This window comes from Amphiprion ocellaris, chromosome 15 (genome assembly GCF_022539595.1).
Source record: "Amphiprion ocellaris isolate individual 3 ecotype Okinawa chromosome 15, ASM2253959v1, whole genome shotgun sequence".
NCBI classification, from domain to species: domain Eukaryota; kingdom Metazoa; phylum Chordata; class Actinopteri; family Pomacentridae; genus Amphiprion; species Amphiprion ocellaris.
This window is the reverse complement of record NC_072780.1, coordinates 4,027,901-4,052,020: the sequence shown is the minus strand read 5'-3', so window position 1 is coordinate 4,052,020 and position 24,120 is coordinate 4,027,901. Positions and strand designations below refer to the sequence as shown.

General features: G+C 38.6%; 4 protein-coding genes across 6 annotated transcripts; 1 reads left to right on the top strand and 3 right to left on the bottom strand.

The window, feature by feature from the left end:
* The first annotated feature begins 318 nt into the window (after positions 1 to 318).
* Positions 319 to 1,878, top strand: si:ch211-81a5.8 (uncharacterized protein LOC560648 homolog). Of its 2 annotated transcripts, none has more exons than XM_055017959.1 (4): positions 319 to 474; positions 592 to 955; positions 1,256 to 1,343; positions 1,428 to 1,878. In XM_055017959.1, the coding sequence occupies exons 2-4, from the start codon at positions 717 to 719 to the stop codon at positions 1,578 to 1,580; spliced, it is 480 nt and encodes a 159-aa protein (XP_054873934.1). In that variant the 5' UTR covers positions 319 to 474; positions 592 to 716; the 3' UTR covers positions 1,581 to 1,878. The 2 variants fall into 2 exon arrangements, with proteins under 2 accessions (XP_054873934.1, XP_054873933.1); XM_055017958.1 differs by having other exon boundaries at positions 1,425 to 1,878.
* A 383-nt stretch (positions 1,879 to 2,261) lies between these two features.
* Positions 2,262 to 6,744, bottom strand: dnajc8 (DnaJ (Hsp40) homolog, subfamily C, member 8). The gene is made up of 9 exons (XM_023271994.3): positions 6,593 to 6,744; positions 5,377 to 5,478; positions 4,605 to 4,661; positions 4,433 to 4,499; positions 4,182 to 4,276; positions 3,997 to 4,068; positions 3,809 to 3,900; positions 3,617 to 3,692; positions 2,262 to 2,742 (listed from the first exon to the last, which is right to left on the bottom strand). The coding sequence occupies exons 1-9, from the start codon at positions 6,662 to 6,664 to the stop codon at positions 2,623 to 2,625; spliced, it is 753 nt and encodes a 250-aa protein (XP_023127762.1). The 5' UTR covers positions 6,665 to 6,744; the 3' UTR covers positions 2,262 to 2,622.
* Positions 6,745 to 7,881: 1,137 nt separating this feature from the next.
* Positions 7,882 to 15,879, bottom strand: LOC111569699 (heterogeneous nuclear ribonucleoprotein R). Of its 2 annotated transcripts, XM_023271993.3 has the most exons (15): positions 15,431 to 15,879; positions 14,222 to 14,382; positions 14,022 to 14,140; positions 13,812 to 13,919; positions 13,585 to 13,698; positions 13,287 to 13,463; positions 12,958 to 13,093; positions 12,644 to 12,849; positions 12,406 to 12,555; positions 12,198 to 12,319; positions 11,567 to 12,105; positions 9,629 to 9,689; positions 8,651 to 8,711; positions 8,266 to 8,391; positions 7,882 to 8,048 (listed from the first exon to the last, which is right to left on the bottom strand). In XM_023271993.3, exons 2-12 carry the CDS (start codon positions 14,376 to 14,378, stop codon positions 9,655 to 9,657), a joined length of 1,863 nt encoding a protein of 620 aa, XP_023127761.2. In that variant the 5' UTR covers positions 14,379 to 14,382; positions 15,431 to 15,879; the 3' UTR covers positions 7,882 to 8,048; positions 8,266 to 8,391; positions 8,651 to 8,711; positions 9,629 to 9,654. The 2 variants fall into 2 exon arrangements, with proteins under 2 accessions (XP_023127761.2, XP_023127760.2); XM_023271992.3 differs by lacking the exons at positions 7,882 to 8,048; positions 8,266 to 8,391; positions 8,651 to 8,711; positions 9,629 to 9,689 and having other exon boundaries at positions 10,699 to 12,105.
* A 150-nt stretch (positions 15,880 to 16,029) lies between these two features.
* LOC111569701 (ATPase inhibitor B, mitochondrial-like) lies at positions 16,030 to 19,333 on the bottom strand. The gene is made up of 3 exons (XM_023271995.3): positions 19,160 to 19,333; positions 16,483 to 16,595; positions 16,030 to 16,382 (listed from the first exon to the last, which is right to left on the bottom strand). Exons 1-3 carry the CDS (start codon positions 19,229 to 19,231, stop codon positions 16,241 to 16,243), a joined length of 327 nt encoding a protein of 108 aa, XP_023127763.1. The 5' UTR covers positions 19,232 to 19,333; the 3' UTR covers positions 16,030 to 16,240.
* Positions 19,334 to 24,120: the final 4,787 nt, after the last annotated feature.

Genomic DNA, 24,120 nt, shown 5'->3' with positions numbered 1-24,120 from the left:
CTCTCTGCGTCATAAAACCGTCACCCTCCGCCTGTCAGTCTGTCCATGCTGTCTGGCTTCCTGTGACATTTTATCATCTAATGTCATCAGAGTCACTTAAAGTTACCTTCCTGCTGCTGAATGTAAAAATGCAGCCTTTGAGCTGAGTGCAGTCTAACTGAAATTGAACCCTGCAACTGTAAACTTAAATTTACATGAGTTATTTCAGTAACCAAATGTAAACAAGCAGCCGTCTCCCGTGCAGATTTGTTTGGAACTACCCTGCTGGTAATGAGATAAGCAACTGTTGCGTCTTCAGGTAATCCTGTTTGAGGACTAGTAAGGTCACAAGTCAAATCCTCATAAGAGCAGACAGGGACTGAAGTGTTCACAGGTACACAGACTCAAGTACTGGGAGCAATGCATCGAATGACTTCGCAGCTTTAATGAATGATACTATCAGCTGATTGTGTCTACAGGAGATTCCACTTGCAGGTCAGTGTTGCTGCTTCTTTAGGGCATGGACAGCGTATTGGGCTTTTAGCTAGATAATGTCAAGGTGCATTTTCTTTATTGGCATGTGCATTAATTGTTATTGTTTTGTATTTGCAGATTACAGCCTCATTCTGCAGAGGACACTTTTAAAGTGTTCCAGTGTCCAATCCTACATGCGGATATCGCGTAAAGCTTAGGATAAATCACCTGATTAGCCGACTAATATCTACACAATTTTGGAAATGGATTCCCTGATGTCGCTGGGCTCCCCCCTGAAGCAGTTCACCCGATGCGTGTCGGGGAAAAACACCACCGCAAAGAGAGGGCCCAAGAGGAGCCAGTCGGTCCGCCGCAACAGCTTCATCCGCAACAGCTTCACCCGCAGGAAGAGCGTCAGCAGGAGGAGAAGTCTTCCCTGCAGCAGCCAGAAAGTCCCAGACTCCTGGCTCAGAGCCTACCAGGATGACCTGAAGAGAGAAAGGTACTCATAAGACAGAAGCATGTATTGCGGCTGCGATATTTAGATTTTTGTATAATTGTTGATTTTTTTCTCTCCAAGTTAAATCTGCAGTTAGTTTCGATTTTATTTTCTGAAAATCAGATTTGTTACTGCAGTTGTTCTTTAAACAGTGACTCATTTAGGATTTAAAAAGTTCAGTGTCATCTACCTGTAACTCGTGGACGGACAGACGTGGCTTAATGAGGATCAGGCTGCTCCTCACATGAATAAGCTTCTTTCCCATGTGTCGTGTCTAATGTTGCTCTGTGCTGTTTGTCAAAGGAAACGTCAGCAAGCCATCCTGGCCAAGAAGAACGCCGAAAGGACCGTCAGAAAAACCCACTTCAGGAGCCACCACTGCCTCCCAAGGGTAAGGGGACAAATCAATCCTAATGAGACTGAAAAGTTCTGCTTGTCATTGTCTAAATCCACCCATCTCGGCCCTCTGCAGCAGACCACCGCTGCCAGGAAACCGGCTCCAGTGAAGGACGACTCCTTCTTTGGAGCCTTTCAGGGCCTCAGTCTGGACGGACTGGTGGGAGGAGCTTCTGGGTTACCTGCCGCCGCTCCTGCAGCAGGTGGAGGAGATCCGTGCAAAGTCATGTGAGACTCAACATATTAAGGACAATTAGACTTTTCAAATGAGCCACATTGCTTGAGAGATTCCCATACAACAGAGACTTGATGGAGAAAGGTGACAAATAAGACCCAAGAAAGAGGAGAGTATTTCTGTGTATTTTCTTAAATGTTTTTTTTTCTTTAGCTAACAATATTGCCAGTTCTTGCTTCGTTAATATCTGTTGAGTGGACTGTACACTTTAAGAATTGTTGCACTGTTACTTGTTCGCTAAATGAGCAGAATTGTTTTCCTGAAATGTTATGGTTATAAAATTGTGGAAAACCGATTCATTGAACTTGAATGAGTTTTATTTTCATAATTCAAAGCAAAAACTAAGCAAGTAAAAAATATTTTAATCAATCTTTCCCAAACATAAATATGAAATAATTTCCAACAAACACCAGTTGGGTGTTTGGTGATTTTATTAACATTTTAATGAATACATTAAAACATGCAGAACCGATTGGGGTTTTGAGGCACTAAATGCAAAAGTTGCATTTGTGCTACAGACATAACATTTCTGTGAGCTGGTAGCGTTTCAGTTGAAGGTAAGCTTATACAAAGGCTCTATAATTACATCTAGATCCTCAAAAACATTAGTGCCACATACCTTCCCAAACCCTAGCCGTACCCGGATATGTACAATCAGCTTTGTAAACCACAGTGAAGTCGGCTTGTTAAGACCAAGCTTTATTTAGTTTAAAAAAACAAAGAGAAAAGAACAAAAAGCAGAAATAATGGCAAACCACATTTTTCTCATCAATTACAGAAGTGGAAGATGCATCATTTCTTACACGAGACAGTTATGATCTCTGGCTCCAGGTCACAAATATGTACATTTAGAAAACCAAGTACAAAACTACGTTTTGTCAGGGTCCGGATGAGGACGTCATCATGTGACACATGTCCTTATGACTGTGTGATGAGGAGAACACAGCTGACTGCAGACGATGACGTGTCGATACACAGAAGTGGGGGGTTGTTTTTTTCAACAGTGGATCTGAATCTAGTGAAGTCCAATTTTACAGCATCATTCTCTCTGTTCCATCTTGACTTTAGGGGGCTTGAGGAAAGACCTGTTCTTTTTCTCCTTGCTCTTGCCTTTAGCCTGGAAGTTCCTCCAACTGTCCACACGGCCATCTCTTGTTTCCTGAAAAACGTGTTCAAAATAAACAGTCATTTAAAGGTGCTGTAGGTGCCATTCAGAACCATCTCAGACCAAAACAAAGGTGTGCTGCTGATTCTCATGAATAGAAAGATCAAAACATCCTTGCTTCTATTTTTATGGAATCAAAAAAAAAGCTCAGTTTTACAGCGTTGTGGTGATTTAGAGTAAAACATCCATTTTTATAGCATTCTTGTTTACATTGCTCACTGTGAAGAGCAGCGGTGCCCATATAGAGTTTCTTACAGCTTTGCTAATATTCCACAGCTCAATAAATGTTACAATAGCTTTATTGTCATCATGCACGGGGGCATGACGAAAGTAGAAGTAGCTGCCACTGGACAGTGCATCGAAACAAGCTCAATTAATGACAATAAATAATAAAATCAAATGTACATATAAAACAAAACTATATTAAGAATTCAAACATATATATAAGATATATACAGTACCGTGAGGACATAATGAGATCAAATAAAAACCAATAAAACAGAATAAATATGGGCAGGAGATTACATGTAAGCAGCATTATTAAAAGCTGAGCTGTGATTGTATATTCCCTGTAAGCTAAACATGTCTTAAAAGAGCTCATTATACCTCGTTTATTTATTTTTGTTTCTGGGGGTCGCTAGAGTTTTTGGGATCACAACAACAAAAAGTGTCCAAACTTTCACATCCGTCCTGACATACACTGCCAGTTTGTACACTGATTTTCACAGCATCAAGCTCAATATGCATCACCACTAACTCTATCTAGCTCTATTAATGTTCAAAATCTAATATATCGAAATTTTAAGAAACACAAAAAGCATGATCATTTCGTTTACATTGTCATAACCACGGTTACGAGAGACGGTACCTCAAAGTTTTTCTGCCATTCTCTCTCTCGCTTTGCTTTCTCTGCTGCCTCGATCTCTTCCTCTCTTGCCCTTTTCCTGGTAAATAAACAAAACACAAGAAATTCATGAGACTGTGAAAGAAAACATTTCTGCTTTTTTAAAGGGGTGAAGGAAGATGAGTGTTAACAGTCTGTAAATATGCTGTCATTTACCTTTCATGCATGTCCTTTGCTTCCCTTTCCTTCCTCTTGATTTCCAGCTCTGCGAACAGCTTCATGGTCTGTTTATAAACTGCTTGCTTGAACTGGAGAGAAAAAAAAATCAAACAAAAGCAAGTTTGACTAAAATCGATATTTTTTTCACCATTGTCTCAGAATATTTGTACACAATGATGACTTACCAACTCTGGGTCGTCCTCCTCCACATCCTGTGGTTTCCCTTCTTTCTTCAGCTGTTTCCTTTTCTCTTTTACCTGTCGAATAAAATAAATCATTATCAAACAAGCGCAGATTAAGAGAGCTGAGCAAAGTGGAGCAAATTAAACATGAAGAGGTTCCAATGCGAGTGGATGTGGAAACCACTCACCATATGCTCCACATATTCTTTTCCTGCATGGATCACATCTAAGGCTCTCTTCTTCTGTTCTGGGTCCAGAAGGAGTTTGTATGCCTTGTCCACAGCTGGAATACAATGAGATATTCCGGTTGAACTAAAGATTTGTTTCATGTGAAGACACACGGAAAGGCAGTAAATCATTTTAACTGAATATTGATTCATGACAGCCTCTAAAAATGTACAAAACACAATTAATCAGAGAAGTAACTCCGTATTTATACCTTCAAAGGCTTTCTGTGCTCTGTCTGGGTCATCCTGATTTTTGTCTGGATGGACCAAAATGGACAACTGGACAGTTGAAGAGATCAAGATTAGGAATTAAAAACAAAAATTCTCAGCAAATGATAAAAATAATGAATGTCTTGAAATGCTTTTCTAAGTGGCTTTGCTTACCGCCCGAAATCTTTTCTTCAATTCATCGTCTGTTGCATCGGGATCAATCTGCAGCACCTGGAAATTGGGTGAATATTGAATTTACAATTTATTAGGCATCATTACCAAAGTGTCGGCGCATAAGAATACGTAATCCAGAGTAATATTACCCTAAAAAATGAAAACTGTCATTTGAAGGAATGCAATAAACAAACTGCAAAGGCTGCGAGTTAAGATAAACATTATGCAGTGAGATCAACTTAAGTGTTTATATGTTTGCCTCGTGTCTTTGTCCACTTTGAGTCTGATGAAGATGCAGAAGTGTTCAGTCTGTTTGTACAATACAAGGCTATGAATTTAGCAGTGTGCTCCAGACCCCTTTTGTCCTCTGAACATTATTTAGTGTGTCAGATTCAGGGTCAAAAATTAAGAATTAAATTAATTGTCCTTGTGTGATTGTCACACTTTTGATGCCGTCTCATATGGTGATGCTCCTCACATTTAAATCTATTACACAATGAATATTAAGCTGATGCCTGGCCTTAAATAAACATATTGGAATGGCAACAGCCATCCTAAAAATTAAAGTTTGATATTTTCTTGATGGTTCAGACATGAATTTGATTGTAATTATACTACATATTGGCATTTGAGCAGTTGTTCTAGTCATGACTTAAGTAAAATTAAAAACATTCTTACAGTCTTGGAGATATGTTGCTTGTTCAATATAAAGTGCAATTAATAAAATAGCTAATATGTTTCTTAGTAATACAGAAGTAGTGTCCGTAGTTACCTCAAAGGGGTTGAGGTTGAAGTATGATGCGCCGGGTCTGAGCAGTCTGTCAATCTGCTGCTTGGAGGTTAACACCGAGTCTCTCTTCTCAATCTGCTTCACCTGGATAAAAAGAAACACACAAGATCAGGATCATGTAAACCTTCCACGACTGGTGAGAAGAGCTGGTTCAGTGGTGGGCACAGAGCTGGACTCTCTGGTTTCAGCAGCAGAGAGACGGAGCCTGGAGAAGCTGCTCTCCATCCTGGACAACATCCAGCATCCTCTGCACAGGACTGTGATCAGGCAGAGGAGTGTGTTCAGCTCCAGGCTGCTGTCTCTGACCTGCTCCAGTAACAGGCTCAGGAAGTCTTTTGTCCCCCATCAGACTGTACAACTCATCACTGAGTGGTTAGAGGGGTCTCATTCTGGATCACATTAGGACTGATCACATTTGATTGTTAAATGTTATACATTTTATGTAGTTTTATACAACTGTTGTCTTACTACCTGTCAAAGTCACTTTAAATCACGTTAAAGTGCCTCGAAATGTGTAAAAATTGTATAATGACCTTTAAAGATTGATTGAATACATTTAATATTTCTATAGATTTTAAAACTAGAAATGCTTTTTTACAGTATTGTGCACCACGTTTTTCAGAGTATATACTAACCTTTAATGTTAATGTTACTAACCTGCTTGTCTTGTATATTTGTCATTTCTGTTGTTATATCTACCAACAACAGCACACACTACACTGTCCAAATAGATATTTAGCATTATTTTTTTAATCCATATGAGTAGATGAAGTATTTAAGAATGAAATTTGATGAGACTGAAGGACACTTTCATCTTTTTTTGGGAACCTGACCTCATTTAGTAAATATAAAACTGCTCAAGGCGTTCACTGACTCCACTGCAGCTACTCCATAAAAAGCCCACAGCACGTATCTAAACAACATTTGGCGTTACGCAAACTGTTATTTACTGTAAGTGACTTGTTTCTTGTGTTAGCTGAGAAAAAGAAAGCAAAAGCTTGGACATTTGGTATCAACCCTGGAGTGGAGCAGCTCAGTGAACGTCTCAGTAAACCTTAGCTTCGTATCGCTAGCTCATGCTAACAGGGTCTCGTAGGTAATAAACATGACAAGCATAAGCTAACCGACCGTAGCCGATACACAGAGAGAAATTTATATTTTCAAAAAAGAACACAAACTAGCATATGCTATTTCGTACCTCCGTATAGAAGTTTTGAAATAATTCATCCGACACAGTCTGACAAGAGGGCTCTCCTCCGGCAGCCGCCATCTTCAATCCAGTTTACATGTGACGTAGGACACCACGTGACCACACATAGGTTTAGTGCGGGATTCTACCTGACGCGCAATTTTATTTTTATTTTTTAACGGAGCAGTTCATTAATACGTTCATATAGTCATGGAAAGAAATATTAGACCACCCTTGTTTTCTTGAATTTCTTGTTCATTTCAATGCCTGATACCACTAAAGGCAAATTACCTGAAGAATACAATGAACCACCAGAATCACCAGATCTAAATCCAACTGAAAACCTGTGGAAAACAAATGCAAAATGAAGAACCACAAGCCCAAAAACAAAGCTGTCAAAAACGATGGTTATGAATCAGTACTAACTCCTGTGTGTACCATGTGACTAAAACAGACAAAAGAAAACATGGAATCCTAAAAGCTGTTTTTGGAAGCACAATGCCATAGCTATTGATGGAAGAACTGAAGTGATATTGGTTATCAAGAAAATCGTGGAAAATGTATAGATAACAGCTCTTAAACTATGATGAGCTATTTTTGTTATCATTATATTTGTCCAAACAAATGTACCTTTAGTTGTACCAAGCATTAAAATGAACAAGAAATTGAAGAAAACAAGGGTGGTCTATTAATTTTTTCCTTGATTGTATATAACAAAAATGCATATTTATATGTAAAAAAGAATTCTAATAAATAAAAAATGAAGAAACATTAGGGAATGGCTACACAGAAGTGAAACTGAACTAGATTACAAACCTTAAAAATATATCTGTACGGAGGATGTGAAACATGAAATATGTACATTGATGTAAACATCATTCTCGTTATTCTTTTTGAAAATTATTTGTCCATTTATCTAACTGTAAATGTACAACATGGCTGTGCTTACATTAGTGTTATGGACCAATTTAATTTTTACATAGATCATTTTGACTGATCCATATTTTGTTTAGCTTTTCCTGGTTGCTTCATGAAATTTCTTCTCCAACTTGTCACCCATTTGACCTCTTCAGACATATATTACCCCATGATGCAGAGAGGGGTGGTTAGGACTAGTAACACTGGTCTTCAGTGATCCACAGTTTGTTTTTACCCTTAATTCCAACTGTTTGACTGCTAGTGCATTAACTGTACTTCATGATTATGCACACAATTCAGAATCGCTTTGCAAGAGGACCCGAAAAAAATGTCGTAATGTTTTGAAATACAAATATCACAGTCCATGATACAAGGAAATGTAAACATGCACACACAAAATAAAATTTATTTGGGTAACAGGATGCTCTCAACAATTAAAAGCACAGATTATTTCCTTTCCCAGTGACATTTTTTTAAGGCTGGATAAGGAAATGGCAGTCTGCTAGATGTACAGCTGCGGGTCATGTGTCCAACTGTATCCCTTGCCCTAAGTGAAAAGACATTAAATGTGAGAATATTCAAATTTCTATTAAAGAAATTAAGTGTTATAAAGTCTTGATGCATTCCAGTTTAGACTCCTGATAAAGCTTTTAGTGTAACTCACTGAGGATGGAAGCAATCAGCATGATATACCGAGACTAAGACGCTGATAAAGGTTATATAAATACAGGGAAAAACATTATAATTCTCTAATTGTTTCTCACCTGATTTCTGCTGAGCTGTAAGTAGGAAAGCCAGCTACTGTATGGCTTGTGGACTTCAGCGTTGCGCACTTCGTCATGCAGTGGGCCTGATGCACAGCTTGTGGAGAACACAGTCCTGACTCAGTACTAGAAAAAGGCCACACAAACAAGGACATGGTAACAAATCTTGTTAGACCAGTTTTCTCAGCATCAGCATGATTATCACACCCAACATATGAGCAGAAAGACAGACTGTTTTGGCTTTAAAATATGTTTATCTACAAAATACATCCTTATATTTATTCAGGAAAAAGAACTTACTTTCTCTGTGAAGTAAATGTCATCTAACATTATACTTTAAAATATACAAACATGTTCAGTCTTATTTGATAATGAACAATCTTACCAATCAGTCCCTTCCAATTCTGTGAACTCATTCACATGGATGGGGGCAGCTCCTTTACTGCCTGGTGACAGAGGCAACATATAAAGACACAGTTCTGATATGAGAAGCTTTTTAAAGGACACTCCAGGATTTGATGGCAGTTTATTTCTAAACAAAGTATGCATCACAACGACTAGGATCTCTGCTGTGCTGTAGTCTGCATCCCAATCTTACCTGTAACATATAAATAATGCAGCCCTTCTACTGCCATCTTGTGGTGCTAAAGAGTAAAGGCACCAGTTTGAGACGCACCCCATTGTTCCAACATCAGCCAATTTCACAATGTTTAACTCCGTGTGCCCACTGCTACTGGAATACGTTTAAAAAGCAGCTCGTCTGGTTGATATCAGCCGACTAATTAACACATTTTCAACTCGGGAAATGGCCAATAAATGCAGCGTCGGATAAAGAGACAATGGACCACTAGTCGAGCTGGTGTGGAGCTGCTACCTCTAGTGGTGTAGGAGGGGAAATGTCCATTTTTCCTCCACCCCCAACCCCATTCAGTACGTGTGCAGACAGCTGCGGTGGTTTTGATGCAGTAGGCCAAGTCAGGCAGCAGGTGTTTGCACGGTCTAGGATTTATAGCGAATCCTCAACTGTCAGCTTTCTGGCTTAAGCAAACAGCCAATTGGCTTTTATAACTGTACATGATTTCTTCTGGCTTTAGGTGAAAAATGTTCATGTTACTATACTGGGAACAATTAATCTTTCCACTCATTTTTCTGTCAATTTTAGTGACCCGTCTTCTTCATGGCCTGGAAAAGAAAAATCATACTCCTACCAAAATTTAAAAAAAGAAAAAAAAGCTTGACTTAAAGGACAGTATATTAGTAACAAAACAATAAAAAAAACAATGGAAAATTATGGCTAGTGTTTCTCCAGTGATTACATTTAGCTACAGGAGAGGAGACAGTACTCTGTGCAAGGCTAGCTCACCCTTGAGTACCGTTCAGGTGAGTTCCTCATTCTAGTGGTGCCGCTCTCAATGCTTCTCCACCTAGGCAGGTTGGAATAAGAGGACAGACACATGAAACAAAATACAATGACACCATGGCACCAAAACGCACAAGCTACAAACAGTTCTCTAAGGTAAACACATTCTGACAGCTGATCGGTGGATCGCTTGCTACGGCCGAAGGTGCGTTTTAAGAATTTTAACCCTTTGGATGTTCAGATCCTTGGTGTCTTCAAAGGGAGAGAAAAGATGGTTGAGGTGATGCGCTGATTTTGGGAATGAAAAATTAACTGGAGACGACTCAGCACACAAGTACAAATCCACTCCAACTCCAATGTGTGGCTCTAATGGATGTAAGGGTGTAAAAGTGAGAGTGACGTCTTGCCATCATCCAAAACTGTGCTCCGTCTTTAAAGTTAGTGTGAAGGTGTACAGAGTATGAGCTTCAGTAGATATCAGCCAATCAGAATGAACACTGGAGCTGCATGGCACGAAATACATACAATTACAAAAACTACTGCAGCCAATAGTAAGTTGCAAAAATTGTCATCAAATATTAAGAAGTGAAATAAGCAGGCACATCATTTATAAATCGTTTTTTTCCCTTTTGCTATGAGTGGGAGATAACATTTACACAAATCAGGCTGAGATTTACTAAAGCATAATCTATATACCTGTGCACATCGTGTGGCAGACAGGAACAATCTTGGGTAATGGCAAGGAGTCAAATTCACCGTTTGGTCCTTTAATTGTTGTTGGTATTGCTGAAACAAACACAACACGACTTCTATTTGCAGAAAATGACTGCAGTCTGACATGCACTGAAGAATAAAGGGTTAAAATCCTGTTCAAACACTGCATCATCCAGACACCTTTCAAGTTTTCTTGTCCCGTTGTCTGACTGCACAATTTCAGTCTTTTAGGATTATCCTTTGAAGGGGAAAAAAATTTGACTTGGAAAAGAAGATCTTCATCCAAATGTGAGAATTGTAGGTTCAAATCAAATCAAATACTGAATGACAACACTGAATTTGAGTATCTGACAATTGACTGATGCTCAGCTGAGTTTTATTGAAACGGAACAAACGTAAAAGTTATAAATACAAAGAACATCAGAGAACAAACTGCTATGGCTCTTAAGGTAAGCCAAACCAAATTCTACCGGGCAAGTTTAAAGAAAACATAGGAAGTTATGGTATCAGTTTTAAAAAAACACAATTTGTCTATCTCTAGAAATGCTAGGCATACACTTTGAACATTACAAAACTTTGATTTTCTTCCTTCCTGTGGATTCTTTTCTCCACCATTGCAAAAAATGAAGTATGAAGCTCTAACCATATGCATTTATTTACAAGCAAGTCCCTAAGCAACTATGAGAAACCACAAATAAAGAGAGTACAAGAAGGAAAGGGGAGGAGGGGGCATGGACAAAAACTTCCTGCAAGGCAATATTCATTATTTAATGTCTTCTCAGACTTTTGAGAATGAATGTCCATTTTTTTGGTAAATGTTCATTGTTGGCTTTAAAACAAACAGGAACAAAATGTAACAATAAAAGTGTTTTTTTGTGTTTTTTAAAGACACATGTCCCAATGTAACTGTAGGAGTAAGAAATGATTCACCACAACGGTTACGTTCATTTCTTCAGCCAAAAGGCTTTCCAGCCAATCATCTCGAGCCAATTCTGGGGCCTGTCCATTTTTTTCTGATATATATATACAGATTTTTTTTTTCTTGAGGGATGAAGAATAAAAGTCAATCAAAAAATTGTGGCCAATCTCCTGTATTTTTTTTCTTTTTATTGTTGTTTTTCTTTTTTGTTGTCACTTTGCCAAATACCTTTGGGTGCATCTACTTCCACTGCTGCCCATAAGAATCCTGTGAAAACTCCATGGTGTCATTACTGTAACCATAGTTACCAGAGTAGTCGGCCCCTTGCTGCAGGGGCTGCTGGGCGATGGGCTGGGACCCCCAGTTCTGTTGGTTGTTGGTCTGGCGGCGCTTGGAGTCAGGCTGGTTAAACACGTCTGCCTTCCTCTTTCCGCCGACGTTCCCGCCGCGATTGCCCCTAGCCCCGCGAGGACCACGGCCCCTCTGAGGCTGGAAAGGGGCTCCCCGGCCTCCTCGGCCACCCCTCGGACCACCAAGGGGGGGCCCTCTTTGGGCGTAGCCACCCCGGCCTCGTGCCGGTGGAGCTCCGCGAGCTCTAGGAGGAGGAGGCCCTCCCCTGCTGGGACGAGTGCCGCGGCCCCTCATGCTGTACACATCTTCATAGCCGTAGTAAGGGTCTTCATAGCCACCACGGTAGTCATGATAATCGTAGCCATAGTAGTCATCATAGTAGTCCTCATAGCCATAGTAATCTGGTTGATAGGCATAGCCCCCTCGGCCACCACGACCCCTGCCTCTGCCTGGTGGCGGCATGCGTGGAGGTGGGTAGTAGTAGTAGTCGTCATACCTGCAGAAAGGAGGATCGTGTTTCATGCATTTGATGACTTACATAAGAATAAGTCATGCAGTTGACCAGTCACATGTCTCATTCTGACTCACCCTGCATTCCTAGTGGTCTGCCGAGCTGCCTGGCGCTCTTTCCTCTTCTTGTCTGGGGGCTTTGCCAGGACGATCTCAATTTCCTCTCCTCCTAGCTCCTTTCCGTTCATTTCATCCATTGCCTTACAAGGCAAAACAATCCATTACTGCAATCTACACAGAACAATCACACATGCAAAATATGTTACCTAAAGCATGAAAAATCCACCTTTACAGCAGCATCCCTTTCTTCAAAGTGGACAAAAGCGTAGTCTTTCAATTTCTTCACTCGTTCCAGCTTTCCAAATTGAGAGAAGGTCTTTTCAAGGAGCTCTTCAGTCACTGCTGTGGCCAGCTTCCTCACAAAGAGCACCTTCACCTGTGATGAAGGAAAACAGGATGTTTGTTACCTGAAGAACACAGCATGTTTGGTGTATTTTGAAAAGCAGGACATGAGAACTGCTAACCTTCGCCATGACCTCTGGATCTGGTTCTGCAACAGGGTCAGCCCACTCCACCGTGACTGGGTTCCCCCAGACCTTGACCTTGCCACTCATTAGCCGGCGGCGAGCTTGTGCTGCAGACTTGTGGTCTTCGTACTCCAGAAAACAGAAGCCACGGTTCTTCTTCTTGTCATCTGGCTGGTGGTACAATATCACCTCTTGGAGACCCTCTGCAAGGTAAAACAATAACATCTGAAACAAAACCAGTTTTCCAGCATATCATCTTTCATGAACGAGGGTTTGTTCCAGAATCAAATCCTTGTGTGCTCGAGACAAACCTGTGACTTTGCCGAAGTCTTCCAATATACTTTCTCTGGTCTTGTTCTTTGGAATTGATCCAACAAACAAGCGATTGTTTGCAACAGATATACACACTCCCAAGTACTTGCCAGGGCGGATTTCATGGTTATCACACTGAATACGGAATGGAGAGAATAGAGACATTGTCAACTGAGTGATATTAACTGTAACAGCATTCATCAACAATTTGAAGCATGATGTCATTAGAACTTTCTCCTGTAAATTAGTAAATCTTCTTTTGTACATCAGTCTATTTTCCACACTGTATACTGATAAAGAAGTTTCACTACTCTGCCATCCTACTTACAAGCTTCACAGCCTTCTGTGCATCATCCTTATTGCAGTACGTGATGAAGGCGTAACCTCTGTTCTGACCAGATAGAGGGTCCATCATTAGCCTGAGGTCCCAGATGGGACCAGCAGACTCAAAGAGCGGCACCAGCTCATCTTCGTACAGATCCCTGGGGATTTTTCCGACAAACACCTGATGAAGAGAAAAAACACAATAAACAACATGATTTACACTGCAGCAGAGACTTAAAACTTTAGAGCTTTGAAAATCATGACAGACTGGGTTCATCTATCGCTATCAATCAGTTCTCTACCTCAGTTCCAATCCCTGGTTGTGTTCCTTTGAACACGTCCTCAGGTGGGGGACCTCCATATTTTCTCTGCCCGGTAGTGACGTCCAGGGTGTATCCTGTCCTCTCCAGCAGAGCCTGAAAAACACAAAAAAACAAACATTAACTGACCTGTGGCTGCAGAGGCTTGTTTATATGACATTGACACTGACCTTCCATACAAAATCACTCAGCCAAATGACTTTGTTTACCTTTATTTTAGCCTCATCTGGTCCCTTGGTGGACTCTTGTACCTTACTTCCTTGTTTTTCTCTCTGTCTGTAGGTCTTCATGACTCCACAAAGGAACGCACTTTTGTTCTACGTTAAAAAATAAACGATATATGATCATGTGCAACATTCCACATTAACATAAAACACATGTCAAGGGCAACTAGTGATGTAATCCATCCACTTGGATACCTGTACGTGGGACAGGTCACTCTCTTTGAACTGCTGCAGCACAGTAAGCGCTCCCTCCTCATTGAACTCTCGCAGTGCATCGATAGCCCTTTCGTCCAGGTCGACATATGCCACCAAGCCTAGAGTGACGAGATGCATTCACTGTCAGACACTTTTATTACTTAAACCAAGCGTATGACAATGATGTTGCAATCACCCACCTGTTTGGAAGATGTTATCTAGACTTTCAGCCACCTTCTGGGGCAGCCCAGCATCGATGAGTGTCTGGTAGTTCTCTGTGTGTGTTGTTGTCACATCCATGGGCTCTTCCTCCTCTTTCGCCGGGGCAGAACTTCCGTTCACCTCAGCGGCAGCCATTCTCCTGCAATACAGCAATGAAAAAAAACTTATATAAATTTTTTTTTAAAGTTCAGGTTAAAACATGTTTCTTAATGAAGATTGAGCAACAAATACTAGAATGCGTTATTCTAAAAACACAAGATCAAGCAACCAATATCAGTAACATGAAGGATAGGTCAAATGTAAAAAAATGGAAATGTGGATGATTGTTTACAATTAAGTACAGAAAAGCAACATATTTTTAGTGCAGTGTAACACTGGCCACGAGCTTTCGGTTAAAATTCCTATGATGGATTTCAACAATTACTATTAGAGAAGTCTGTTTTAATCATTGGTGTGAATGTAACATTTAGTAGATTCAATGCTACAGCCTTTTCACATCAATAATGTGTATTATGTGACTGCCCCAGCTGCTACTGTATGTATTTGTACGACAATTTTGAGAAGAATGATTTTTTTTCTGTGCCATCTAATGCACAGATTCTGACTAAATGTGGCATAAAAGTGGTGGTAAAAAAAGAAGCATTAGTCAGTCAGTTCTGTTTTTAATAATGACAATCTTAATGTCTGTTATTAACTGAAATTGTTGTCTAGCCTTTGTCACTTCACAGCCATTACTGCATTTCAAATATCAATACAGGGCAATTGTGGAGTTCAGACCAACAGTTTGTTAGAAAGGCAGCTACACATGTGGTATACAGACACCGTTTTATAATGTTTACCTATTGTAAGGTAACACTATCTGGCCACTTCAAGAAACCGACAGCCACAGTCCCGCCCCCTTCATATGCAGCTTGCTAAGCTAACGAGATGAATACATATTTGCACATCTACATGCACACGCTTTTACCGGACAAACATGATTTCTATAGTAAAATGACGCTGGGTGCGTTAACAACCCCCAGCTCTTGATAAACATAATTCTCACCGGCGACAAAACGATAATAATTGTTAGCTTTGGTGCTAGCTAACGAGCTTATACGAAGGCCGCGCCGTGCAGAAAGACACCTTTCACAAATCAAACACAGAGGCTCCGTACGAGGCGCAAACCGATAGTTAGCGAAACTTACCAGTCTAATTCAGGAAACTAACTGCGGTGCGTGTTAAAATGTGAAACGATTAAATTGTCGGACATACAAAATCGTCTAATAAGAATAACGTTTGAGTCTACCCCACGAGACAAATTTCCAGACAGCTTCGGTCTCGTCGTCGGCTCGCCCGAACAACGCCACCGCTCAGCAACCATCGCGAGATGTGAAGGGAAAACTCGCGAAGTGGGGCGGGTATGTACGTTTTGACAAAACAAAGCAGGCGTCATCATATCGTGCAACAGAAGCGGAAGTACGGTTTAACACATATTTATTTAACACGTTGCTGACTTATTTTATTTTTGGCAACAATGTAAGAAGAGATAGCTAGGATTCAGCAAAGTAGACATGCAGGTCAAACTACACGGGCAGCACAGGTACCGAAAACGAGCGCTTCCGGATCCACTATCCAACCACAGAGGTTGAAATTTGATTGACACGACTCTGGCCCAATGAAATTCACCGGTTTATACAGAAACAGAATCAGCTTAATTGCTGTTGACTAATTCAAAGCACAGTGAATGAGTCACTTTGAAAACAAAAGGAATAGAAAGGCAATGATTCACACAAATTGCAAAGCGTTAACAGAATGCAAAAATTTAAGTGCTTTATTTTTGTTTCTTTTTTTAGTTTCTTCTTCTTTTTTTTTTTTTAGGGGTGTCGGTATGACGTCTCGCAGACCTCAGGACCTGCCTTGACCAGCAGAAAAATCAATCAATATGTCATAATCATTGACTTGTTAACAACATGGTTGGATTCTCAAGAAGAGAAATTACAACAAGCCTCTGAGCTTCAGTCGTCGTGTGTGAGCTTTCTGATTTTGCCCTGGTGGCGGTTGATCTCCTTTTGTAGGCGCTCGATCTCCTTCTTGTGGTGTTCGATCTCCTCTGCATGGTGCTTCCTCAGTGCTTCCATCTGCTCCTTCTCCTTCTGCCTGCAGGGAGGAAACAAAATAAAAGAGAAACTGGCTTAAAAAAGTGGGAAACCAAGGATACAGGCATGAGTGCAATTACTAGTACAACGTTGTTACTCACCTGAAGTACCGCTCCTCCTCCGCTACTTGCCTCTTTCCAAATGCACCTCCTGCTTCCCTCACAGAGCCTCCTCCACCTCCACCTTTACCTGCTCCCTTTCCCAACTCACCAAGCTGAAATATACAGAGGTAATAGTTTATTTTGCAACAAACCTAATAGAAAAAGCATCACTATGTACAGTAGTTATGATTTCAAGTGTATTTTCCTTTTCTTCATTGAATAAAAAGCTTTGAAAACACCCTTTGAGGCTCTCAAAGTTAAGATGGTTCGCTTACAATTTTATCTTTTTACCCATGCAACAAATTCATTCATAAGTATAAAAAGTGCTGCTCCTACAGTGGCAAGTTTTTTGCAATAATCAGTTATAAAATGTGATCTGATCTTCACCTCATGCACAAATACAGATAAATACCTCGTGCTTTTATAATCTTTAATGTCTCTGGTGTGAAAAACAAATGCTTCATTGAATTTCTTAACTGCACAGTAAGAATTTTCAGAATTCGCGGTCAGTAAAGAGCATTTCTTTTGAGTTATGGAGTGTATTTTGGAAAGCAGTGTCTTATTCAGTGGACGTCCTGCAACCATCCACCATGTTTTGAGTAAAGTTGACTCAGAAAGAGATGTTTACCTGCCTGCAATGACTCCTTTAAGTCTCTTAAACTCTGGGCTTCTTTTTTAACTCACTGAGCATTCCGAATTGTGCCTTTGGGGTCATGTTAGTTCATCACCTACTTCTAAGCAGATCCTTTCCATTACAGACAATTTGACTGATTGGAAATCTAATTTATCTGAGATGAATATTATAAGCTTCAGTAAAAATCAACTGGAAGGTTCTTAAAAACATTTCACCTTTCATTCAAGAACTAAAAAAGCCTCTTGCACGAGAAGTGAAATGTCATTAGGAACCTAAAAGAGAAAGTCCAGTTGCTTTTTACTGAAGCTCCTTGGATAATCATGACCTGTATGATTGAGAATCTACACAGACGTACCAGAGATTACTGTGTAACCTGCTTTATTTTTCTTTCATGGTGAAAAGCAAACTTAAAATTTAAATTAGTTTCACTGATTTGAGTCCAAGTTTGCCAACTCTCGACTTCAGTGAGTTAATTGATGTGTTCAGAACGTTACACCGATGTGTGCAAATTAAAACAGTTTGTTTGCTGAGGATGAATGCACACTGTAATCTATCAGTTTCTGGATGCACACTCTATACTGGGCTTTTTCTGTGCACAAATTTTTTAACATAATTGCCCAACTGTCAACTAGATCTGCAGCTGAAACTTAGCCATAGCCTTGAATTTCTCTCGGGATTAATAAAGTATCTATCTAGCTATCTATCTATCTATCTATCTATCTATCTATCTATCTATCTATCTATCTTAACTTGTCAATATTAGAACCATTGGCCATTTGAAATTGGAGCTTTGCTTGTGTGTCACAGCCCCTTATTTGACACTAAAGTGACATGGCTTTTTCATTACAATTCTGTGTTTTTTTTCCCAACTCAAGAACAACATTTTAACCAGACATTAGCTACACACTCAGATATCATTTGTTGTTCACTTTGTTCACATTTTATGTAACTTTAGTGTCAAATAAAGGGCTACGACACACCAAAAAAGCTCCAGTTTCAAATGGCCAATGGTTCTAATATTGATGAGCTAAACTGAGGAGATGGTACACCGGTAATGGCTAAGTTTCAGCTGCAGATCTAGTTGACAGTTGGATATTTAGTTAAAACTATAGTTTAAGAATCTATAGTTTACTGACAAAGCGGGCACTTAGGCTTTTTCATTACAAGTCTGTGTTGTTTTTTTTTTTCTATTTTTTTCCAAATTTGCTGTAATCCATCAATGTGTCATATGTGGTGTTTTACAGCAAATTGGGTGGGAAAAAACAACAGAATTGTAATGAAAAACCCCGAGAGCCCACCTTGTCAGTAAACTATAGTTTCTTAGAGAAACTATAGTTCTTTTATGGCTTTTTCATTGCAATTCAGTGTTTTTTTCCCCCCAAATTTGCTGTAAAACACCAAATATGACGCATGCATTCTTGTAAATATTTAAAAATATGGCTTAAATGTAGATTTGACAATATATTCAGACTAATTTAGACAAAAATGCAGATCAAAAGGACTTGATTACTTTACCTTAACACTGAATTTGCTCACTTTTAAAAACAAGGCACCACTTAAAATTCACTCTGAACACATGGTATTATTTCTAACTGCACATTTCAACAATTAAATACTTGATTATTGTTGTAAACTTTGTCTGTTGGGCAAATACATCCATAAATCAACTAATATAGTGACAAAAATGTCTCTTTAATGAGAAACAATACATGTCACTGTCTCATAGTGCAGCCTATACCTGCTCACACCTTTATTTAATTACCAAATATGTTGCTTTTTTGAGTCTTCATTGACCTGCAGATGAAAATGAGCTTGTAAGGCTACATGAGGCACACTGACATGATGCAACCAAGTGTTCATGTTACCTAATTGTGTTTTGTCCCTTCTTAATAATGAGCTAAAAGCAGAGGAAAAAAATGAGCTAATCTCTAGCTACACAAAAAGTTAGCACCTAGCCCGTGTCGTCATTGGTATGGCAGATGTTAGCACGCTAATGCTAAGTTGCTAACATCCAAAAACTGTTACCAGTCCAGCACAGTTTACCTGATCGGATGCCATTCTGATCTGAGAGGCGACGCATCTCCTCACGTTTGCCCTCAGGAGAAATCTTGCCATGACAGCGCAGATGTTAAATATGTGCAGCTGCAAACAGAGACGGAGAGAAAAAAGTTTTAGTGCCTCTCCTAATGCCTCAAAATGCGGAAATTTGAAGAAAACGTCTGAAATGGGCGTGGAGACAACTGTCTGTGGCACATGAAGGCTCGCTGCTGCCGCCAGCTGGTCAGGGGGAGAACTGCAGGCAATATAACAGTAGGCCTTAACCCTCCTGTTGTCCTCATTTATGAGCATCAAAAAAAGTTGTTCCCTTTGAAAAAAATCCAAAAACTCAGCAACATATCCCCAAAATTTATAAAAATTTGCAAAATCTTCAGAAAGAAAATGAAAAAAAAATCCTTAAAAGTTTCCCTTAAAAGTTTTTTTTAAAATCTCCCAAATTTGGCAAGAAATAAAAATTTAAATAATAAAAAGAATTTTAAAAGATGTAAATATTTTCAAAAAAATGAATAAAAATCTTCCAAAAAAATTCCTAAAAATATCTAAAGTGATTACATATATATCAGTAAAAGTTCTAATAGTTTCTTTTTGTGTGTCTTTGTGCTCATTTTGTTTCTTTTTTGGTTATGTTCACACTGTTTTGTGGGCATTTTAGGTCTTTATGTCATTTTGTGCATTTTTGTGTTCATTTTTCACCCCGTTGTGGCTGCACAAATCTGTTTTGGACTTTTTCTCTAACAATAGATCTTTGCTGTGATATTGGATCATTAATTGAAATGAAACCATGTGAGACGTTTAAGGGAGATAATCACTATTAGCAACTCATAGAATTGGAAATGTGACCCAGACTGCCAACGACATTTAAAAAGAATCCAGAAAAGTTGGAAACCACTGGTGTAATCCTTCACAGTGTGTTATATTGTAAAAGCTTTGTGTAAAACCTGTAAAATCCTAAAAATAGCTAAAGCTGTCAAGTAAATATAAATGAGTGGAAAGTCCAATATTTCTCAATTAAATGTATTAGAGTGGGTGTATAAAGTAGCGTAAAATGGAAAGACTCAAACAAAGTAGAAGAATCTCCGAAATGCACTTAAGTTCAGTACTTAGTGTAAATGCACTTTCCACTATTGGATTTCGTTCGTGGTTTGGCACACTTTCCTGTGTGAATAACCATTGCTTTGTGAAGATATAAAACATCAGTTAAACTAAAAATAGTTTGGGTTTTTTTAGTGAAACAACTGTGAAACTGAATCCTCACTTATTTTTGCAAACTCATGTAATATATCTGAAAGTTATTTTGAACAGCTTTCCTATATAGAGTCTTAGTTTTTTCCTGTTCATCTTGCCTGCTGTGCACCGACTGAAAGACTCTATGTTGCAATTATGTTGATAATGGTAATTTTGAGTCTGTGTTTTCCTTAATTAATTAATTAGCAGCAATTACATAAGAAAGAAACTCCTGGGAAAGTATTATGAAACCACAAACTATTACAAGAAAGCATTACTTAATGTTCATGCAATATTTCATGAAACTTTTCTTACTGCTACGTTGCAAAACACAATGTGAATATTCCATAGCAGGATGAGAACTGAGCCACGATTTATGTGGTTATACAGTATATTCTGCAGAAAACAGCTATGTTAACCCTCCTGTTGTCCTCAATTATGGGCACCAAAAAATATTGTTTCCTTGTCTGAAAAAATCCCAAAATTCAGCAAAAAAACCCCCAGATTTCTGAAAATTTGCAAAACCTTAAGGAAAAAAAATCCAATAATTCCTTAAAAGTTTCCCTTAAAAGTTTTATTTTTAAAAAAAATCCCCCAAATGTGGCCAGAAAATTCTTGTAAATATTTTCAAAAAATGAGTAAAAATCTTCCAAAAAAAATCCTAAAAATATCTAAAATGATTATGTATACATCAGTAAAATTTCCAATATTTTCTTTAAGAACACTCACAAAAAAATCAACCAAAGTCCAGCGAATTTCACTGGATTTTTGTTGATTTTTTTGTGAATGTTCTTAAGAAACATTTTTAACATTTCTTTTTTTCCACCAAAAAATGTTCAAAGATTTCCCCAAAATGTTGAAAATGTGGACATCAGAAGTTTCACTGTGAAAATATATTTTTTTCCACATTTTCAAACTTTAAACGGGTCAATTTTGACCTGCAGGACGACATGAGGGTTAAGCAAGTTTGTCAGTTTGTTTTTGTAACTGCCAATAGAAACACAGTTCTTCATGTCATCAGGCATTAGTTCCACTGAGTCATAGCTTTTACAGAAACTGCACAAGTGTGGTGCGTTGAAAAGACACAAGGGTTAAACTACAGTTGGATTCAGTTTTTTAGTGAGTTAACAGTTAATATTCAGTAAATATTAAATCTAGCCTTGTCTTAAGACTGCCTAGGAAAAGATAAGTGGAAAAACAAGCAAGCTGCCATCACTTTAAAGTTTTACAGCAATATAAACTACAGACAGAGAGTGCTCATCCCTTAAGTGCTGAATGAGACACACTCAACGACACAAAGGGGAGAGCTTTGCACAGTGAGGACATGTGGTGGGTGTTCAGTACAAATGAGTCATAATGGAGGCCCATTGATGAAGAACCCGCCCCGCCTGACAATACTCACCCCAGCATGGTGTAGTATGAGCTCAGCAGCCCTGACACTCCTTGTTTCATCTTTGGCATCCAGCAGAGTTGAGGGTCAATGAGCAAGTGTTGGTGTGGCGCTGTTGTGATGACGCACCGTGTCCCTTTATCAAGCCGTTGAGTTCAACAATGACCATGATGATGTGGAAGCAGCTGCAAACAGAAACGCACACAAACCTGTTGGGCCAGTATATAGATTCTGTGCAGCATCCTTAGCCTGGAAATAAGAAGGACAGAAAACACCAAGATGAAATGCACAAAGGCTTGTATTCAGCGCTGAAGATTGTGCAGTAAAATAGGAAGGAGGTTAACGAGGAAACACTTGTGTTGTTTTCTGTTTCCTAAGCAAAGGAGGCCTGTTTCTGTTTCCAGGTTAGATCTGACATTTTAAAGAAAGATTTGGAAGATTGCTTTATATATTTCACAAGGATATCTTCCACCAGTGACTGTTCAATACCTTTTCATTGCACCACACTTGTGCAGTTTCTGTAAAAGCCATGACTCAGTGGAACTAATGCCTGTTTTAAAGTTTGAAAATGTGGGAAAAAAAATATTTTCACAGTGAAACTTCTGATGTCCACATTTTCAACATTTCTGGGAAATCTTTGAATCACTAGATATTTTTAGTATTTTTTTTGGAAGATTTTTACTCATTTTTTGAAAATATTTACAAGAATTTTCTTGCCACATTTGGGGGATTTTTTTTTTTTAAATAAAGTTTTTAAGGGAAACTTTTAAGGAATTATTGGATTTTTTTTTCCTGAAGGTTTTGCAAATTTTCAGAAATTTGGGAAATTTTTTTGCTGAATTTTTGGATTTTTTTCAGACAAGGAAACAATATTTTTTGCCCATAAATGAGGACAACAGGAGTGTTAGGACACTCAGAACTGCAACCATTAATGTCTTTGTAATTTGCATTTGTGTGTGAGTGTGTGTCTGTGTGTGCTTTTAAGTGTGTGTGTGTAATGTTTCATATGTGTTATTTTTATTTTATAGTCCAGCTTTTTTGTGACATTTTAATATTGTGATGTTTTTAAGCTAAATCTGATGCAATACATCAAATGGCAATATTTATGTTTAATATTGTACATGTTCCCTTTTTAAATAATCTGATTATTATTATTATTATTATTATTATTATTATTATTATTATTATTATTATTATTAATAATAATAATAATAATAATAATAATAATAATAATAATAATAATAATAATAATAATAATAATAATAATAATAATAATAATTCCACATCAGTAAGAGGGAGCTGCACAACTGAGGTAGTAACATTCTTGTGACAAATGGTGGCAGTGTGCCCTCATATAGATGGAGAACATCTGCTAGCACACACAGGGAATATAGAATAAGCCACCATTAATATAGTTATTTAGCTAGTTATGATGTATTTATTCTGGAAATCTCATTGCCATCAAGATTTCCTTTGCAACAAACATCACAAAATTGAAATTCATTCACTCAAAACAACCATCACACAAACACACACACACTGCCACTGCTAATTAAAGCAAACATCATTATAAATATAAGCTAGTAAAGCTTCAAAGCCTCTCAGAGGTACGAGTGTCTTAAACTTTAAGCTGTGCTGCAGCTCGTTCCAGTATTAAGATACTTATACCGAGAATATTCTCCTGGAATGGATGTCAAGCAAGCTCTCATTTTGCTGCAAATGAGGATAGAAATTGAGGTCCTTATAGAAAAACGAATGATGCAGTGCAGCAATCATTACCGGACAGAAGGCTCCGATACTCACAGAGGCAGCTAATTTTGCTGTATTTCTCACATAACTCCACTGCAACAACCATAAGAAAAATATTGTAAGACAAATGCATGAAAAATACACCTGTATTTTTTGTGTAACTGCAGAATTTTCAGTAAAGCATAAATAAATAACTTCACTCTGCATATCTTTAGCATTACCTACTAGCACATGTTACATTGTGGCTGAATATCAGCTGCTGCACTGAGTCAAACTGAACTTTTCTTCTTTTCATATTTTTTTTTCTGTGGACATGTACGGACTTCCGGTCTACAGGATGCATAGCAGCAAGTTACCTGAATCCTTTCAGAGCTGCTCACCTCGCTGGCTCAAGTGTTGCCATAGGAAATAGTATCCTGGCAACAGCACTAACCTGAGCAAAGACAAAGTAAGGTCATGCAGACAACAAGATGTGGCAGTGTTCCTGTATTAACAATCACCTTTCAAAACCCGTGCTTGCAAGGACATTCATTAAAATTTCGTCATAATATCCTTTCAGCATTTTGCATTTTCATTCCGTATA

Excerpts from the sequence above, each read along its gene's own strand:
- si:ch211-81a5.8 (XM_055017958.1), top strand. The coding sequence starts at position 717 with ATGGATTCCCTGATGTCGCTGGGCTCCCCCCTGAAGCAGTTCACCCGA. Across the intron at positions 956-1,255 it reads GATGACCTGAAGAGAGAAAG|GAAACGTCAGCAAGCCATCC; the intron begins GTACTCATAAGA and ends TGTTTGTCAAAG. Across the intron at positions 1,344-1,424 it reads GCCACCACTGCCTCCCAAGG|CAGACCACCGCTGCCAGGAA; the intron begins GTAAGGGGACAA and ends GGCCCTCTGCAG.
- dnajc8 (XM_023271994.3), bottom strand. The coding sequence starts at position 6,664 with ATGGCGGCTGCCGGAGGAGAGCCCTCTTGTCAGACTGTGTCGGATGAA. Across the intron at positions 4,662-5,376 it reads TCAACCTCAACCCCTTTGAG|GTGCTGCAGATTGATCCCGA; the intron begins GTAACTACGGAC and ends CCCAATTTCCAG. Across the intron at positions 4,277-4,432 it reads AGCACAGAAAGCCTTTGAAG|CTGTGGACAAGGCATACAAA; the intron begins GTATAAATACGG and ends ATTGTATTCCAG.
- LOC111569699 (XM_023271992.3), bottom strand. The coding sequence starts at position 14,378 with ATGGCTGCCGCTGAGGTGAACGGAAGTTCTGCCCCGGCGAAAGAGGAG. Across the intron at positions 14,141-14,221 it reads AGATAACATCTTCCAAACAG|GCTTGGTGGCATATGTCGAC; the intron begins GTGGGTGATTGC and ends TCGTCACTCTAG. Across the intron at positions 13,699-13,811 it reads CAGATGAGGCTAAAATAAAG|GCTCTGCTGGAGAGGACAGG; the intron begins GTAAACAAAGTC and ends TGTGTTTTTCAG.
- LOC111569701 (XM_023271995.3), bottom strand. The coding sequence starts at position 19,231 with ATGGCAAGATTTCTCCTGAGGGCAAACGTGAGGAGATGCGTCGCCTCT. Across the intron at positions 16,596-19,159 it reads TCAGAATGGCATCCGATCAG|CTTGGTGAGTTGGGAAAGGG; the intron begins GTAAACTGTGCT and ends TGTATATTTCAG. Across the intron at positions 16,383-16,482 it reads GAGGAGGAGCGGTACTTCAG|GCAGAAGGAGAAGGAGCAGA; the intron begins GTGAGTAACAAC and ends TCCTCCCTGCAG.